Genomic DNA, 19,401 nt, shown 5'->3' on the forward strand with positions numbered 1-19,401 from the left:
TTCGATCCCAACTTAAAATGGCATTCGAATAGTGTCAGGGATTTGATCGGCCCTGTTGTTGATTTGATTACGGAGGACACCCATGCTCCTATGACGGTGATTATGGCTGGGATCTGCGGGACGGTCATATCCGCGGAGCAGAGGGTTCGGCTCTTCCTCCTGGCCCTTGTGAATAGAGTGATGGCCCCAAGCAGGAATAACCATGTGCTGGTTGGCTTCCTAGGGTCTTTGAGTGACCTGAGGGATATCTCACGCCTCAACTGGGGTGGTCTGCCATACAGCCACCTTTTATATGAAATGAAGAACGCCTCCCAGACTGCACCGGAGAGCAAGGCTAGTGTCGCTGCTTTGTGGAGCGTGCTAGAGATATTTAGGACTCTTTGTATTTTGTACTTGTATCTTGAATTTTGTATGCATAGGATTTGACCGATGCTTTTGCTTATTTTTTAAGATTTTGGCGTAAGAGCATTTTCCGACTTTGGCGCCGGCTCGCCCTGGGGGTGCGGCTTATCCGTTTGCTACCTCTTGGGAAGGAGCGGTGCGCAGCGACGTGTCCTTGGCGACCTTCCGAAGAGCTATGTGGGTCTTGCTTGTTGAACATGTATGCCTTTTTACTGTTCCGGATCTTTGTGTTTGTTGTATTTGTATACTTGTCTGAGCTGTCTGTTTTGTAGGTGGTTTGGAGTCCTTTTGATGATGCGCCTACACCAGTTTCGGCCATGCGGGCCTATTATTTGTCTGGATGGCGAGTCCTGCTCCCGGGGCTGTATCGCCATATGTGGTATCTGGGGGAGCGGGTGTCTCTTCAGCATAGTACGAGAGGCAGGCTTGTCCCTAAGAATCCTCCGGAGACTATGTTGGCGAAGATTGAGGATGTTGCCCAGCTCTATTCGGATGCCATGGAGGCTGGAGACGAGTCCATCTGTCTCCCTTGGGAGAATTTTGTAGATAGGAGGGGTAGTCATGATGACCTCATGGCGAGGCTTGCTCCACCTATACGCTTTGTGCTGCCGATGAGCTTTTGGATTTGAATCTTGTATTCTTGTATTCTTGTATGATCGGATCATTGTATGAGTGCTTGTAGGAAGAGGAGATCGACCCAGAGGACATTCCCTATATATGCTGACAGGGTTATCCGCTATGTTGACTCGGACGGAGAGCAGGTGGAGGTTACTATTCCGGTGGTTTTACCTCCACATCGGATGGCGTACGATGCTGTACCAGAGAATTATGCAGTTGTAAGTACCTTTTTATTTTCTTAAAATTGATTATAATCTTGTATCTGGAAATTGATTTTGAATCTTGTATGCAGGCGCCTCGGGTGAGAGTGCGTCGCTGGATGCTTGTGTCAATCTGAACAAGAAGCTTACTGGCCGGGGTGGAGAGGTGCGTTCATTGATTGTGACGGTTTTGTATTCTTGAAACTTGTACATAGATATCTGATGCTTGAATTTTAAATTTTGTATAGGAACGTCGTCGAGGCCGCAAGGATTCTGTGGACAGGGGTTCCCCGGTGGGTACTTTGAGAGAGCAGGCCGGGCAGAGCTTAGGTCTGGGCCCGGGTCCTAGTACTGGTGCCCGTCAGAGGCATTCTGATGTTGATAGGGGAGTTGTTCCCTTTACTTATGCTGAGCCTACCAGGCATTCTGTTGGAGGTATGGGTAGCCCGATGCCTTTTACGCCTCCCCCTGGTGCTTATTTCGGAGCGAGTAGCTCCCAGCCTTGGAGTGCAGAATCTTGGGCTTACTGGTATAAGGCGGAGAGGATGCACTAGGCCCATGATCTTGAGATGAAGCGTCGGTTCATGGCGATTTTGCAGCCTTATCAGTGTCCTCCCTATCAGCAGGGAACTCAGCGGCCTTCCGGTACCCTTCGCATTTCGGAGCAGGAGCCTGTTACCCCTAGGATGGAGCTAGACCGGGATTTGGAGCGGTACATGAGCCGGAGCAGGAACAAGGAGCCCGTGATTGACATTGTGGCTGATGATGACTCGGATTGATCCTGCATGATAGCGAGTTCCAGCTTGCCTCGATTGGATTTTTGTGTGAGGATTTTTGTATGGATTTTTGTAGCTTGTATTTGGATTTTGTACGGTTTGTATTTTGGATTTTGTATGGTTTTTTTTGAATTTTTTGTATGGCGTGAATTTTGTATGTGTCTTTGCAGGGTTTGAATTGAATTTTGTATGCGTTGTGTGTGCTTTTGAAATTTGTAGCTATATGTATGCATGCAAAATGAAAAAAAAATTCCCATTTTTTTGGGGTGTACATACCAACTATAAGCCCCCACTTTGACTAAGGTTTTTTGGTTAGAAAAAGCGCAAGTCAAAGTATATTCAACTCTTGCTTATATACATGTTGATTCTAGCAAAAATTTGCCCATTTTTTCGTGTGTACATACCCACTATATGCCCCCAATTTGACTGAGGTTTTTAGGTTAGAAAAAGCGCAAGTCAAAGTATATTCAACTTTTGCTCTATGCATATGCTGACACAACTTAGGACGCCGATCTAGGACTAGAATGCTTTGAATTTTGAACAAATTGACCCGAAATCGACCCGAAGTGCTGATTCAGACTGCTTGAATTTGTGCGGCTTGCGGCTTTTTGGAATCTTCAGTATGAATTGTTGGGGCTGCACTTAGCCGTCCAAAGTTATAAAGAGTGCGTACTCGGAATCATAAAGGGGATGTTGAGCTCGTCCTTGTTGCAGGCCCTGCGCCTGGCGCAGGCCACGGCGCCCAGCGCAGGTAGACCACCATAAATGCCAGTTTTTTTGTATAAATAGGGAGCTTTCCGGATCACATTCTTGCACCAATCCTTCTCCTGCTCTTCTTTGCCTTCTACTTCTTCACAAAAAAGAAAGAAAATGGCTATATCTTTTGAAAACGCCTTGAACTCTTGGCTTGGTTCGTTAGAATCGTTACGCAAATTGGAGAAAAGGGAGCTTGATGGCATGCATCTTGGGGTGCTCATCTCTTTCCGCTTTGTGAAGCTTGACTTGCATTTCATTCTTGTTGCTTTGGAGGCTTGGGATCCGATCCACCACGTCTTCCGCTTAGGAAATAAAGAGGTTTGTCCCCTCCCTGAAGAGTCCAGTGCTATATTGGGGTGGCCCTTATGCTAGAGCCTTGCATGCCTAGTGTTGAAGAACACTTTTTCTTAGCCTTTAAGAGGTATTTGGGCTTGAAGACCCCACTTTTTAGTGCCATTGTATATGGACGAGGGGTGGATTTGTCCCTCCTTGTTACTTACTTTGCTTGGCTCGACGTCCCCAAGGTTTTCCGCTTGAGGGCCTTGAGTTTTTGCATCTTCGCTCGCTTCCTCTTTTCGAAGCAGGGGTTTGGCAATGGCGATGCCTCCCTAATAGAGCAGTTTTCTTGTGGTAGGGACCCAATGTCGATTGTGATTGGCGAAACATTGATGGGCCTTGATATGTTGAAGTCGAACACCTCTTCCTTGCCGTCGGGAAGTCTGGTATTACTCCAAGTAAGGATCTGGAGCTTTCTTGTATTTTGAATTTGTACTTTGTAATTTAAATGTTGAATTTTGAATTGCTTTTCTTGTATTTTCTCCAAGGTCTGGCTTATGGAGAGACTCATGTTGGTGGCACCACCGTAGAACATGGAAAGCTATAATAGGAAAGGATTCACTGTGCGTCCCATGATGTTAGGCCGACTTTCATTGGATGAGTGGCGCCGCGCATTCTCGGGGAATGGATCTTGTATCAGGTGGGTAGTTCCTTGGTGGGGAATTTCCGCCATGAGACATGCAACTAGCTCTACTGCTTCGAGGGTGCCTAGCCTCACAATGTTAGTTTTCTACTCTCCTACTCGAGTGATGAGACAATATGGTTTGAAGCAAGAAATCCCAGATTTTGGTGAGGAGAACCCGAAACCTGTTATACTGAATGATGATCGTCTTGAAGTTTGGAGGCGGTATTGGGTTTCCAAACCATTCTTGAATATTCAATTCCCACCTGAGCCTGTTACTCTGTCTGCGGGGTATATTGTATGGATGAAAGGTCCTGGCCAAAGGGACATTTCTCTCTCCAGGCCAGCGGGTACACGAGGTTCTAGAGCTAGGCGCCCTGCATCAACTGATTATGAAGAAGGTGACGGGAGTGTGGCCCGTCCGGTGCTTGACCGTTCTGGGTCCAAAGGAGGTTCATCATCCTCATGTCTTGGAAGACTAGAAAGTTCCTTCTCCCGCCGCTTGGGCAAGGGGAAGATTGATGAATGGTTGCGGGAAGAACCAGGGGATAGTACTCAAGGTGCCAAGACTCAAGAGCATAGTCGCCCGACTCCAGATCTTTGTAGGCTAAATGTGTTTGAAGTTATAGGAAGTGTGTTTAAGAGTGTGTTTAGAAGATGTGTTTAGGAATTGTGTTTAGTGGAAGTGAAAAGGCTTTGAACTTTGCTTCACTTGATTCCAACCTTGTACTTTGAATTAGCTTTGAAGGCCTTTAGATCCAACTAAAAATTATTGTGTTAAATTCAGCTTGAACATGCTTTACATTTTCAATTCGCACATTTGGAATAAGAACAACAACAACATTTGAATTTTGAATTTTGATTTGATTTTTAGGATACCCTTAATTGAGGAAATTTTGAATTTTTTTTTTTTTTGTATTAAAGTGGTCGGGCCTCGGAATGAGGTTGCCTACGTGTCCCGTTAAGGAATCAAGCCGAACGTAGTTCTAACTTACAGAACTTTTTGAATTTGACTTTGAATCTTGAATCTAGAACTTAGACATAGTACTTCTTGAGTTGATCGAGGTTCGTCAAAGAACGAAACTCTGTCCCATCGACATTTATTAATTCGACCGCTCCCCCAGAGAGGATTTTCTTGACAAGGTATGGCCCGGCCCAGTTGGGTTTGAATTTTCCCCTTGGATCCATGACACTCTTGCGAAGGGCTTTTAGGACAAGCTCACCTTCTTTGATATTTCGGGTTCTGACCCTCTTGTTGAAATGTTTGGCCACTCGGCGCTGATAGACTTGTACATGGTGAGAGGCTTGAAGCCGACGCTCCTTGATACATGTCGTTTACCGTATTAAATTAAAAACCTATCTTAGACCTTCAAAAATATTAACAAGTAGTAAAAGGGTAAAGAAGGGTCGATCCCACAAGGAGACTTATTAATCTACTAAACATCATAACTGAACCAATGAAACTAAATTGAACATTATTTACCTAATTATAAACATCTATTTACAAAAAAGGGGGGTAGCGAAGTCATACTAACCACTACTCTACTACTACTACGACTACTACTAAAAATACTACTACTATTACTTATAATTAGAAAAGAGATGAGACAACTTTACCATTTCACATTCATGGTTTTACTGGATTAGGTTCTCTAGTATTTAAATATAACCAAACTTGAGAAATTAATCGATTTAATCTACTAGACTAACTGTAGAGACTTAAGTAATAAAGACTCCCTATACTCCCTTAAATTGTAATCAATTCTGAACTAAGTCAAATTGACTCTAAACCACTCTAACATACACAAGTATGATCGCAATCTGTATAATTTAGAAAATGGCAGCATTATAAACTAGGAGACATCATTAGTCCTAATTAATCTAATCACATAAATGCTTAGACTAATTAGATGAGTTTACTTCATAATCTATACTGTAACCATGATCGAAGGCTCCAATATAAATTAAGTGCTACCCATTATATGATCTAAACTAAACCAAATCATATAATTAGCAATCAAGTACAATCATACACACTTACAGATAACAACCAACACATATGAATTGTAATTTAATCAAAGTAAAATAAGAAACCCAATTCAAAACTAAATCTAAGGATTATCTCATGTAGATTATATAATACCAATTAATACTACATACCAACAAATTAAATAACTTAGTCCAGCAAAATAATACGGTAATTAAATTGGGGATTGGGGTAATTGAGTAGAAGAAGAACTTATTATATCTTCTGACTAAGAACACCCAAGCTAGCTCCGGCTTCGACCCCGCAACTCTCCGTCGTCCTCTTGACCTTGGATTCAAGACTATGCTCTCCCCAATGGCTGCCTTCTCCTTATCAAATACCCAATTTCAGATCCGACTATAATCCCTCAACTCACGAATTTTATGGTTTTCCTTTGTGTCGTCTATCTCCGTATAATTGTGTGTGTGCTTGAGGGGTTGATATGCAAATATATATATGATAAACCCTAATTTGACCGGAGATATCGGAACCAAAAAATACGCCATATAATCTCCCCACTAATTGAATAACTGATAACCCATACTCCGTTTTTGTAGCAGATCCGGTGAACTGATCTTTTGGGAAGGTTGTACCGCCACTTTCTTGTAAATGTTGAACAATCTGTTCAACTATCTTTTGATGCTTCCCGAAGAAAGAGGAAGAAATGGGTTGTGATTGATGATGTGGCGATCCAAAATATTTGAAACAAGTTGATGGTGGAATTGTTGCTCATGTGACTTTTTGTTTGGTTGATTTCCCACTTGATAATGGGCTTTTCTTGTTTGCCCCCTTAATTGACCACCTCTACATGAAAATGTAATACCATAATTACGTAGCATTAATATTAAAAATGTTAAACTAACACAAACAATCTAACTTATTTTAAAACTGGTAAAATCCAAAAATATATGATAAAAGCCAACTATATATCTAGTATTAGAGAATAAATATATAGTAAATTATGCACTTATCAAATTCCCCCATACTTAGCTTTTGGTCGTCCTTGATTAAAATAAACATCACTAAGGTGTACTATGCGAATAAAGAAATAAAACCTAGTTATTTTGTACAATCCAAACCAATCAGAGGAGTGAATATTTTCATAAAATCCAAAATACATTTTATATATCACTACCAACAAGCATGGATCATTGAACAATACGAAACAAGAATTTAGCACCCAAGTTGACCAACCAATCTTACCGCTTCCTTTCCCCTAAGTTTGAATCTTCCCTCATAGATGCGCAACCGTATTAGCTCATGCCTCACTTAATTTGATGACCCTCGTCAGGACTTGCACAAAATCTTACCCTTCACCGTTTAGGGACCAAAGGTTTACTTAGGAGATCAAATAGGACTTTTATATGGTTGTAACGGGTAGGAGATTCATTTAGAAATGTGGTGGTATAAATAGTCAAGCTAAGTGGAGCAAAAATACATGACATATAACATTCGGGTCACAAGAAACTCCAATTATACAAGTAATACTATACCCCAACTACTTTGTTTAACGTATCCTCCACCCTTTTCCATATGAACCTTATTCAATGCAATAATAAGATTTCCTTGAATATTAGTACTTCATAATATTGCTGCTTGTTTTGATTTTTTTGTACTTTTTCTCTTGTTCTCTTTTTTTTCTTTTTTTTTTCTTTTTTTTTCTTGATATAATCATATATAACCCTCTCCTGTAACACAATACTTGCAATTCTAACAATAATAATGACTCCACTTAGCAAGACTTAAGGTAAAATCTGTTGGAGGCCACAAGCTTGTAACGTACGGTTTGCCAAAAAAAGTTATTAAAGCTCAACAGGGCTAAACAAATGGAATTTTGTGAATATGTAAATAACAGAAGGCCTAAATACTCTGGAAGCTCTAATTATGAAAAATAAAATAAAATGCCTTAATCATTTCTCCTTTACACTTTGGTCATCGATCTCGGGAAGCTAAAATGCAAGTCCCAATTTGAGCAATCAATAAGAAGGATAGAAGTAAGGAAGTGAGTTTTACGAGGTTCGTAGCCCTCCATTTCGGGCCTCATCGCACAAAGGGAAAGAGAAACCATGCAGCACAAACCATGTCAAATAGGGGTTTATGCAATCTTTAATATCATTCATTATGATCCAATGCAAGTTAGTTTGTGACAAAACCATAAAAACCATTTTTTTTAATCACTTGTCATGCATTTGGTTTGGATTGTCAAAATAGCTAACTTTTATTTTCCTATCTCACAAGCACAACTGAGTTTGATTAATATGAGAGAGATACTTCCACAAAAATTTTGACAGCATTTCGTTTTAAAAATGACTATTTTTAACTCCCCCCCACACTGAAACTGTTCATTGTCCCCAATGGAGAAAAAAAATTGTAGAGAGGGAAGACGGGACTTAGCTGGTTAAATTCACTAATAATGATGATTAGTTGATCAAATGTTGCTGCTAATGGTTTCCAGTCACTGATGTAGTAGGTGGTAGAAGATGACTTTATCAGCTCATTTACTTCAACTCACTGGAACAGTATGGGGGTTGAGCAATGTGATTGTGAATGCTGACACCTCAAATGATTGGGTCAGAAGAACTATTGCAGCTGATTTAGGGAAATGAACTTGCTCAGCTTGGTAGTTTACCCCATTGTCAGAATTATACTTGCCCCCTGCAAATGAAATAAATTCAATTACAATGACTTTGCAATCTCGTGACAACAAAGGGCTGAACTGCAGAATTCTTGTAAGTTATCCATGCTTCACTTATGAGATATTGTAGCTTAGGTTATTCAAATAGTCTGTGAAATGGAGTAAAGTAAAATGAACTTGCAAAAAATGAAAACAGTAAAGAGAAATAAATTTCAAAAAGAAAACAAAAGAAGAAAACAATCGTGAGTTGCCTCCTAGTAGCGCCTTTAGTTTAAGTCGTTGGCTCGACGTTCTCAATTCATTGTCAGATTTCCTCAAACGTGACATCTTCGATCATCTGCACATAAGCTTCATCATAGAAAGGCTTCAATCTGTGACCATTTACTTTGAAAGTTTTGTCAGTACCAAAGTCCTTTATTTCCACTGCACCATGAGGAAACACATTAGTAACAACAAAGGGGCCAAGCCATCTAGTTTGCAATTTTCCAGGAAATAATTTCAGTCTAGCATTAAATAAAAGAACTTTCTGGCCAACTTGAAAAGACTTCCTAGCTATCATTTTATCATGGAATGCTTTAGTTTTATCTTTGTAGTTTTTAGCATTTGCATAAGATTCAAGCCTTAGTTCTTCTAACTCAAGGAGCTGTAACTTTCTCTCTTTTCCAGCAGAATCATAGTCTAAGTTACATTGCTTCACTGCCCAGAAAGATTTATGCTCAATTTCTACAGGTAGGTGACAAGATTTTCAAAAAACAAGTCTGAAAGGTGACATTCCTAGAGGTGTTTTATAAGCAGTCATATATGCCCATAGAGCATCACCTAAACGAAGACTCCAGTCTTTCCTATTTGGATTGACCATTTTTTCTAGGATAGACTCTATTTCTCTATTAGACACTTCAACCTGACCACTAGTTTGCGGATGGTATGCAGTAGCTACTCGATGAGTCACATGGTACTTTTCAAGAAGGGAACCAAAGGTTTTATTGCAAAAGTGTGTTCCTCTATCAATAATAATAGCCTTAGGCATGCCAAATCTATTAAAAAGTATGACTCTTAACGAATTTGACCACTGTTTTAGCGTCATCGGTTATCACAGCTTTCGCCTCTACCCATTTAGAAACATAGTCGACAACAAGAATAATGTAGATATTTCCAAAAGAAGACGGGAAAGGACCCATAAAATCTATACCCCACACATCAAATATCTCACAAATCAGAATACCAGATTGAGGCATCTGATTCCTTTTGGACAGATTACCTGTCTTTTGGCAACGTTTACATGACTTTCCAAACAAATAAGCATCTTTATAAATTGTAGGCCAATACAAACCACATTCAAGGACCTTATGAGCAGTCCTTTGAGGACCAAAATGTCCTCCACTTGCAAGATTATGACAGAAATTAAGAATAGAAGCATATTCAGGTTTATCTATACATCTCCTAATTATTAAGTCAGAACAAGATTTCCATAAATATGGATCATCCCAGAAGTAGTATTTAGACTCGGATTTGATCTTTTCCTTTTGAGCTCTAGACAATGTAGGAGGAAATGTTCTAGTAACTAAGTAATTCACCATATCAGCATACCAAGGAGTATCAATACGACATAAAGAAAGCAATTGTTCATCAGGAAAGAACTCGGTCATTAAAGGCCAATCATCTCTAGGAACAATCCTACTTAAGTGGTCAGCAACCAGAATCTCTACACCCTTTTTATCCCTAATTTCAAGGTCAAATTCTTGCAACAAAAGCATCCACCTAAGCAATCTAGGTTTTGACTCTTTCTTTTTCAACAAATATTTAAGAGCTGCGTGATCAGAATATATAATCACATGGGTGCCAAGCAAATAAGATCTAAACTTTTCCAAAGCAAAAACAACAGCATACATTTCTTTTTCAGTCACAGTGTAATTGCATTGGGCAGAATCAAGAGATTTGGAAGCATAATGGATCACATAAGAGTCTTTATCTCTCTTTTGACCTAAAACAGCACCTATTGTTTTATCACTAGCATCACACATGATTTCGAAAGGCAATGACCAATCAGGTGGTCTAATAATAGGAGTAGAGGTCAGTTTATCTTTTAGATCATCAAAATCATTCTTGCATTTATCATTAAAGTCAAAAATAGCATCCTTACCAAGTAAAACACACAAAGGAGATGCAATTTCAGAGAAATTTTTAATAAAACGTCTGTAAAAGCCAGCATGCCCTAAAAACGACCTAATTTCACGAACACATGTAGGATAAGGTAATGAACTAATGACATCAATTTTAGCTTTGTCAACCTCTAAACCTTTAGCACTTACAATATGTCCAAGAACTACACCTTGTTCAACCATGAAATGACACTTTTCGAAATTCAACACAAGGTTAGTTTCAACACATCTTTTCAGAACTCGAGACAGATTATGAAGGCATCTATCAAATGAATCCCCAAAAATAGAAAAATCATCCATAAATACTTCCATATCTTTTTCAATTATATCAGAAAAAAATACTCATCATGCATCTTTGAAAAGTTCCGGGGGCATTGCACAATCCAAAAGGCATTCTCCTAAAGGTAAATGTACCAAAAGGACAAGTAAAAGTGGTCTTATCTTGATCTTCAGGAGCTATTGGAACTTGAGTATAACCAGAATAACCATCAAGAAAACAGAAAAATGACTGACCAGCAACTTTTTCTAACATTTGATCAATAAAAGGCAAAGGAAAATGATCTTTCCTAGTAGCTTGATTAAGCTTCCTATAGTCTATGCATACTCTCCATCCATTAGGAACTCTAGTGGGGACAAGCTCGCCTTATTATTCTCAACTACTGTTATTCCACTTTTCTTAGGGACCACATGAATAGGACTTACCCTATGAGAATCAGAAATAGGATAGATCACATCCGCATTTATCCATTTAATAATTTCCTTTTGAACAACTTCCCTCATCGAAGGGTTTAACCTTCGTTGAGTTTCTCTAGTGGGTTTAGCATTTTGTTCAAGAAATATTCTATGCATGCATAAGGTGGGACTAATGCCTTTTATGTCTGCTAAAGTCCATCCTATTACCTCTTTATAATTTTTAAGCACATTCAACAACTTTGCTTCTTGAAATTCATTTAATGAGCTTGAAATAATCACAGGCAAGGCTCATTAGCACCCAAATAAACATATTTCAGATTAGAGGGCAAGGGTTTTAAATCTAAAATAGGTGCTTCAACAATAGAAGGAATCAATTTAGGCACAGATAAAGCTAAAGAAAAATTAGACTTTTCATTCACATCAACCACATCAGACGCGGCTACAACAGAAAAATCCGGCATTTCGCATTCCTTAATATCATTGAGAACATCAATTTTAAATAGGTTATCACACTATTTATCAAATACATCCTGAGCCATCCAATCAAAAGCATCAAAAGTATATATAGAACTGACATTATTGATATCACTTGGGTATCTCATAGCATCAAAAATATTGAACTTAATAATTTCTCCATCAAATTCCATAGTTAGATTACCCTCATGAACATCAATTTTAGTCTTAGAAGTTTTCAAGAATGGTCTACCTAACAACAGTAGAACACTATCACTTCTATCACCCATATCTAGAACATAAAAGTCAGCAGGAAAAACCAATTCATTCACTTGCACAAGTACATCTTCTAAGACTCCTATTGGAAATGTGTTAGATCTATCAGCTAACTGAATAACAAAATCAGTTTTAGACAAAGAACCCACATTTAAAGTATCATAAACAGATTTCGGCATAACATTAATGGAGGCTCCTAAATCTAACATACACCTTTCAAACTTAGAATCACCAATCTTGCAAGGAATACAAAACATGCCAGGATCCTTACACTTAGGGGGAAACTTCTTTTGGATAATAGCTGAAATATTTTCCCCCATACTTACCTTTTGAGAAGGACGAAAATGCCTTTTGTTAGTACAAAGTTCCTTAAGAAACTTTGCATAACGAGGTACCTGTTTAATAGCATCAAGAAGGGGAATATTGACTTCAATTTTCCTAAAAGTTTCTAGAATTTCATTGTCAAGACTATCTTTCTTAGATTTAGCAAATCGAGAAGGGAAAGGAGGCAATCCTTTAAAACGAGAAACAACATAATCAGATTCAGTTTTAGTCTTCCCTTCATTTTCTTTTTCATTATCCATCACAGTACCCTCACTTTCCACTATTTCCCGTGATCCAACTTCAGGATTGACTTCTATCTCTTTTTCAACTTCACGACTTTTCATTTTAGGTTCAGTTAACACTTTACCACTCCTAAGTGTGACAGCTTTAACATGACCATTGGGATTAGGGATTGTTTGTGATGGAAGTTTACCTGAAAGTTGAGTTTCAAGATTACTTAGAGAAGTGCAAATCTGACCTATTTGAGTGTCTATATGATGAAGGCGCGTGTCAGTTTTCTTTTGATACTCAACACCCTGGTTATGGACTTGTCCTATTTGATTTGTTAGTTGTTTAACTAAATCTTCTAGTGAAGGACCAGATTGGGGTGGTGGATTTGGTTGACCGTATTTCCTTGGTTGATTAGATTGTGGAAGTTGTGGTCTATTTCCATACCTTAGATTAGGGTGGTGTTTCCGACCTTCATTATAAGTCTGTGAGTAAGGATCATATTTTCTTTGACCAGAATAACCACCTATAGCATTCACATCTTCAGATTGCAATTCAGGATATTTATCAGTAGAATGAGACTCATTACAACAAATTCCACAAACTCTAGCTTTAGACTCGTTACTAGCAACAATTTTAGACACAAGGGTAGTTAAAGTAGCAATTTGTTGAGCATTTTCTTGTAATTGATTCTGAATACCACTTAAATCAACTCCATTTACTCTTTTAACATCATTTGAGCCATATTAGAAATTAAATCCCTAGCTTGGGTTGGTGTTTTTTCCACTAATGCCCCCCCACTCGAAGCATCTATCATACCCCTATCAGTAGGCAATTGGCCTTCATAAAAGTATTGAATTAGTAGTTGGTCACTAATCTGATGTTGAGGACAGGATGAACATAATCTCTTAAAACGTTCCCAGTATTCATACAAGGACTCATTATCATTCTGCCTAATACCACATATCTCCTTCCTGATGGATCCAATTAGACTTGTTGGAAAGTACTTTCCTAGAAAAGCTGATGCCATTGAAGGAAATAATGCCCTTGGTCCAAGTATGCATATAATATTAAGTCTAATAAATGCGGTTCAGTATTAATTAACAAGTTAATGATTCAGTGAGATCAAGTGAGCTGAATGCCTAGATAGAGGCCGCTTCAGTTCAAGTGGAATTAATTATATTAATCCACAACTTACTCTTGACTGAACCCGTAGGGTCACACAAATAGTACGTAAACGGATCAAGTATTTAATGGCATTAAATACTCCATCTATGGATATTCGGAATCGACGGATCTCGGTTTCAGTGGGAGCTAAGATCGTCAAAGGCAAGCAAATGAATACTCCGAAAACGATGATATTGCCGGAAACGGAAATATGGATCGTATCGGAAATATAAATATTATCCAAGTCGTAGATGTTGCCGGAAACGGAAACATGGTACGTATCGGAAAATATTAATGGAAATGGAAATATTGCCGGAATCGGATATATTGCCGGAAACGGAAATATCGTCAGAATCGGAAATATTATCGGAATCGGAAAATAATTCCGGAAACGGAAATATTAAATATTTGTTCGAAACGGAAATTAATTCCGGAATCGAAAATATTAAATATTGTTCGTATCAGAAATAAATTCCGGAATCGGGAATTTAATCGGAAGCGTATCGTACGAATTAGCATCGGACGAGGCTTGCCAGACGAAGGCCCAGCACGAAGCCGCGCCATCGCCCAGCAAGCCAAGCGCGCCACACGAACAGCCAAGGCCACGCCAGGCCCAGCAGGCCGTGGCAGCGCGCGCAGCTGCAAGCAGTGGGCTGCGAGCATTGCTGCTGCTCGCGTGGGCTTGTAGCTCGCGTGGCCGAGCGGCCGTGTGGGCTGTGCACGGGCATGGCCTGCACGCTTGCGGGTCATGCTCGTGTAGAGTTTGTGTTCACATACGAAACCTAAAGTGTATAGGATTTGTTTAATGATTAAATTCCTAATCCTAACATATAAATTAATTAAATAAGAGTTCTACTAGGATTCTAATTTAATTAATTCGTGTCCTAGTAGGATTCGATTACTTATTCCATGGCCTATAAATATGAGTTAAGGGCTCATAATTTATACAAGATAATTTCAAGTATTCAAACAATAAAAACCTAAGATTTTTAAGTAGAAAAATCAGCCATATTCTTGCCCTATTAGCCGAAAATACATAGTACCTTAAGGGCGATTCTAGTTGGTCAATCTTAAGGCGGATCCGGACGTGTTGTGGACTATCTACGGAGGGACGACACTTGGAGTCCTAAAGACTTGTTCTTGTTCGGTTCGGGCGCAGCTAGGGAGGGCACGCTACAAAGTGTATGCATCTGAATTATGCTAAATGATTATGTGTTAATAATATGTTTCCTGGCTTTATGGTTTTTCCGCATGATTTATGTTTATTCATATGTATCATAACCTAACAGTGGTATCACGAGCCTCTTATTATTTTCATAATCTAAATTGCATGAACATGGTTAAATTTTACAAATTTGCAAAGAATTAAAGGGGTGATTAATTTTCGTAATTAATTGCAATTTGCGTTTATTTAATTATATGTACACAGTTTTTCGGCAGTTTCTTCGTTACTCATCCAAATCGAGTGATTTTTGTGTTAATTCCGCATGTAAAAGGCATTCTAAAATTTTGAGAAAAGTAGTATTTTTTGGCCGAACGCAGAATTCCCAAATTCGAAGGTTTTAGTTTTTCGAACGCAAAAGTTTGTAAATTTAAGATGTTAAATTAAGTATTTGCGATTCTTGTTGATAAATCTTGAGTTTTTAATTGACCTACTGTATATGTTTAACAATTATGAATGCCTAGACTTGTTAATTATACAACCTAATTTGTAATTATGATTAATTTGTTGAAATTCGAATAATTTAGAATTGATTTGTTTTTCATAATTAATTAATAATTTAATTAGGTATCCATGATTAAAATCCACCATAAAAATTTTTAATTTATGTTAAATTTTTAATTTTTATGACCTAGATTTGAATCCATGTTAATCGGAAATTAATTGATTAATAAATTTTTGATTTTTCGCCCTAAAATTATGAAATTAATAAGTTTTATTAATTTGTCATTAATTTTAAATTAAAAATTTTAAATTTTTATGAAAACGCTCATGAATGTTGCACGCACAAAGCTACGTGTTACCCTTAAGGGGTGTTGTATAGTGCGGGCACGCGACGATGAGCAAGGGAGCTCGTCGCCCGTGCGGTACGAATGCAGCGAGCAACATAGCGTGGCGCGCGCGCGAAGCTAAGGAGCTGGCCGTGTGTTCTATGCGATGGGCGAGGGCGAGGGACAAGGCAAGCGAGCAGTCGCGTGTGGGCAGGAAGCGAGCTGCGCCACAGCGCGCCATGGCTCGCGTGCAGCGAGCGGTGCCTTGCGAGGGTGAGCAGCAGCAGACGCGACACAGCACAGAGGATGCGCGCATCGTGGCCAGCGATGGCTGCGTGTGCGTGTGGCCTATGGTTGTGCATTGCGTGGTGATGTGCGTACCTTGTGTTACGATTAAATCGTTTTAAATTTTAATTTGAGATTTTCAGTTCGAGTAATTTTAATTAATTTTAAAATTAATAATTTAAATTGTTTTCTTGGATTTTAATTATGAATATTATAATTATTATAAATTTTAATTTATTCTAATTATTTTACTAAAATTAAAAACCTTGAATTAATTTAAATTCGACTGAAAATAAATTAAATAAGTGGATTCAATTATAAATTTATATGAGCTTTAAATTTTAATTAAATTTGTATGTTTCCGGTTAGACTAGAAATACATTTTTATGTTTAAAATTAGTAAAGCATATGAATTTATTGGTTTAAGTGGGAGCAATTTTAGTCATAAACTCTTGATTAGGTCTACAAATCCTTTAAGGTTAAACAACTTGATTAGAATTAATAAGGACTGAATAATTGGTAGATTATTGGTGCCCTTGATTAATTGCTGCAAATATTTATGTGATGCATAACGTGTTTTACTAACCAGCTATGTGGGCAATTCATGATAATGAATGGGTGAATGGTATATGTTGTATATGTACTGTTTTGCAGGTTATGAAGTGACTAGTATGGCCCAAATAGGATAGAAAATATGGTCTGCGTACCATTAATTTGAATGTAATTGGTCTAAAGCACCAAATTTGTTTTTCAATTCAAATATGGTCTGCGTACCATCAAATAGTTGTAATTAGTTTAATTATAGCTTATCCTATTTGAAGAAAATGGCGCCTCACACGGAGATTTTCAAGACGGACTTTGAAGTTGAAGCTTCAAGATGAAGTCGGGCCATACTAGATCACATTTATCTTATGCATGTTTTATGTTATTTATTGCTTTTAAATATGTCTTAAATATGCATGAGATCGAAGCTTTATTATGTTGCATGATTAAGGATTTTAGTTCACTCAAAATCTAACCAACATAGTAAGAGCCTTAAGTTCCAAACTTAAAAATTGAGTTAAAAGGTGCCATGCCAAAATAACACTTACTTGGATATCCTTTTTTTTCATCGATCTTAGTAATAGTTTTCCGCCATAGCGAGGTGTTACTTATCGATACTAAAGGGGTAAGGTACACAAAAATTGTGAGTACACGTTAGTTTTGGTGAAACTCGACGATATAAGGAGTCCTTTTATGTCGTGGAAAAATCGATAGGTTTACCTAATAAGTTCTTAGACGTACCTATCAACCAAGAATAGTTTCTAGACTATTAGCAAAAGGCTTTTGCTTACCTAAAATGTTTTAGAATTGAGTCAAAATACATAATGTGCTTAATTCATCAATGGTTTTAGGTACTTGGAATCATTTTATTCACACCTGCCGGAACACATAACTCGAATAAAATGCTAATGACTTGTTTAAATTGCATGATTGCTTTAATTTTCAATTTATTACTCATGATAAATGTTTAGACTTTGCATGCTTCAATGTATGTTTTAATTATTGTTTATAATTAATTATCTTGCACTGCAGTAAATCCTTTTAGAAAGGTAACAATAAATTTCCTCGATTGGTAGTGAATCCAAGAACGATTCACGGAAATGAGAGAAAATGAGCAATTTAAAATGTACGTTTCTTTTAGAGACTTTTATGGTTGTTTTCGAGTATCAAAGTCGAATGGCGAACCAATTGGTGCTTGTGAATTCAAAATACAATGTAGTTTTAGGATCATAAAGCATTGAGTTTAAACGCTCAGCTTTACCAATGGTTAACAACCTAATATCTTTGTCCATTTAATTCTCGAATGAGTCTAGTCCCTAGACATTCGAATAGATCGATGCTTGGAGAACTTTAGAAGCTTCTGGTAAGATCATCTAGTTGAAACAAAATATTCAACATAAATTAAATGGTAAGAACTTTATTGATTTGACATTGGACATGTCTAACCAAAGTATAAAAGTCAACACTAAAGAATTCAATTCTTAAGACTATAAGAAAGGGTACAAGAAATAGGAAAAACAAGGAACAAGTGAAAAGGAATTTACAAATCCGATTCTACCTATAAGTTTATGTTTAAAAGAGAAGTGACCTAGCAATCAAACTTCCTTGGTATCATATACCGCTTGAGGTTCTTACTTCGGTAATAACTCAAACAATGGAAGCTAGGCTACACTAATGACCTACAAGTGGGAAATGAAGCATGGAAATGCCACATTAGTTGTAGGGTAATAGGATTTGTTTTAAGTCCTTTCAAGGCTGGAACTTAATGTCTATTTTGTTCCATAATCAGCATACCTAAATTTCTGCTTCAAACACAGAAAGACTCACATTCAGAAGAACGAAAACAATGCTTGTTTGTTTGTTTATTTGAATGAAATGGTCATTTACGGTTTGAGTCAATATGCTTGATTAAAAACAAATAACTCTTTAATAATAAAAACTTTACTAGGTTCAAATCAACCCCTTGATTTGAGTTCCACTAATCTTTGGCATTGTTGCTTAGACCATATCAACAATTTAACATTCAAAAGCTCTATTTTGATGGACTTTTGAAAGTTCATTGATTTCTAAATCAATTTAAGACAACTAGTCTTACTTGTTGAAAGTAACAAAAGATATGAACTATTGTTAGAACGCCTAGACAATAGAGTTCAAAGCTAAAGAAAGGTTTTATGACTTTATTATTTCACACAGATTTGAGTGAATATAGGTTTATTTACTCAATGTGATATAAGTTTGAATCTGTTTGGCTAGTTCAAAGATTCGGAAGTATAAATCCCACTTGGTAAGAAATCATAAAGATCTAGGATAGATCATGTTAATGATTGCTTGAGACCAAAAATGATCATCAATGATTGTGTGTTGTAATTTCACAATCTAGGTCCATGACATATGGCATATCTAAGTGGAATGATCGAAGTCAATTAGTACTTGATTCGATCAATGATGAATCATAAAGACTTTTCCTATAATTTCTAAAACAAAATGCTCAACTACCACCAAACTAAACCAAATTCGTCAAAGTTATTGAAAAGTAATTTCAGAATATCTTTCCATAATATATCTACAGAGTTCCTAAACTCAGTGGGAGCTTAGTGTTTGTTATTCAACAAACTAAGGCCCAAGTATAGATATATGTTTCATTGTGATTTATTCAAATGAGACACAAGGGTATTCTTTCTACCATGAATTTTTGAGAACATAATGTTTGTTTGCTCGAAATGATATCCTTTTGGAGATTCGTTTCCAAAATGACAAGTGGGAGAAAATAGACCTTGAAAGTCTTCGAGGCGAACAACAAACATAAACGGACATTCCGGAGGCTTTTCGAAGTTCTTTAGAAAATCCAAACACGTATTCTTTAAGGACTTTAGAAGTGGCTTTAAAGAATAGACATCTCTTAGAAGACTT

At 37.6% G+C, this 19,401-nt stretch overlaps 2 protein-coding genes and 1 non-coding gene across 3 annotated transcripts; 1 reads left to right on the forward strand and 2 right to left on the reverse strand.

The window, feature by feature from the left end:
- Positions 1-8,675: 8,675 nt before the first annotated feature.
- Positions 8,676-9,398, reverse strand: LOC130463378 (uncharacterized). The gene is made up of 2 exons (XM_056832488.1): positions 9,191-9,398; positions 8,676-9,094 (listed from the first exon to the last, which is right to left on the reverse strand). Exons 1-2 carry the CDS (start codon positions 9,396-9,398, stop codon positions 8,676-8,678), a joined length of 627 nt encoding a protein of 208 aa, XP_056688466.1.
- Positions 9,399-11,735: 2,337 nt separating this feature from the next.
- LOC110789679 (uncharacterized) lies at positions 11,736-13,246 on the reverse strand. The gene has a single exon (XM_056830938.1). It carries the CDS (start codon positions 12,618-12,620, stop codon positions 11,736-11,738), a length of 885 nt encoding a protein of 294 aa, XP_056686916.1. The 5' UTR covers positions 12,621-13,246.
- Positions 13,247-13,378: 132 nt separating this feature from the next.
- On the forward strand, positions 13,379-13,487 carry LOC130464619 (small nucleolar RNA R71). Its single transcript, XR_008924997.1, has one exon. It is a non-coding gene; the product is annotated as a small nucleolar RNA R71 (small nucleolar RNA).
- The last annotated feature ends 5,914 nt before the right edge of the window (positions 13,488-19,401 follow it).

The sequence above is a fragment of the Spinacia oleracea genome, chromosome 6 (genome assembly GCF_020520425.1).
Source record: "Spinacia oleracea cultivar Varoflay chromosome 6, BTI_SOV_V1, whole genome shotgun sequence".
Taxonomy (NCBI): domain Eukaryota; kingdom Viridiplantae; phylum Streptophyta; class Magnoliopsida; order Caryophyllales; family Amaranthaceae; genus Spinacia; species Spinacia oleracea.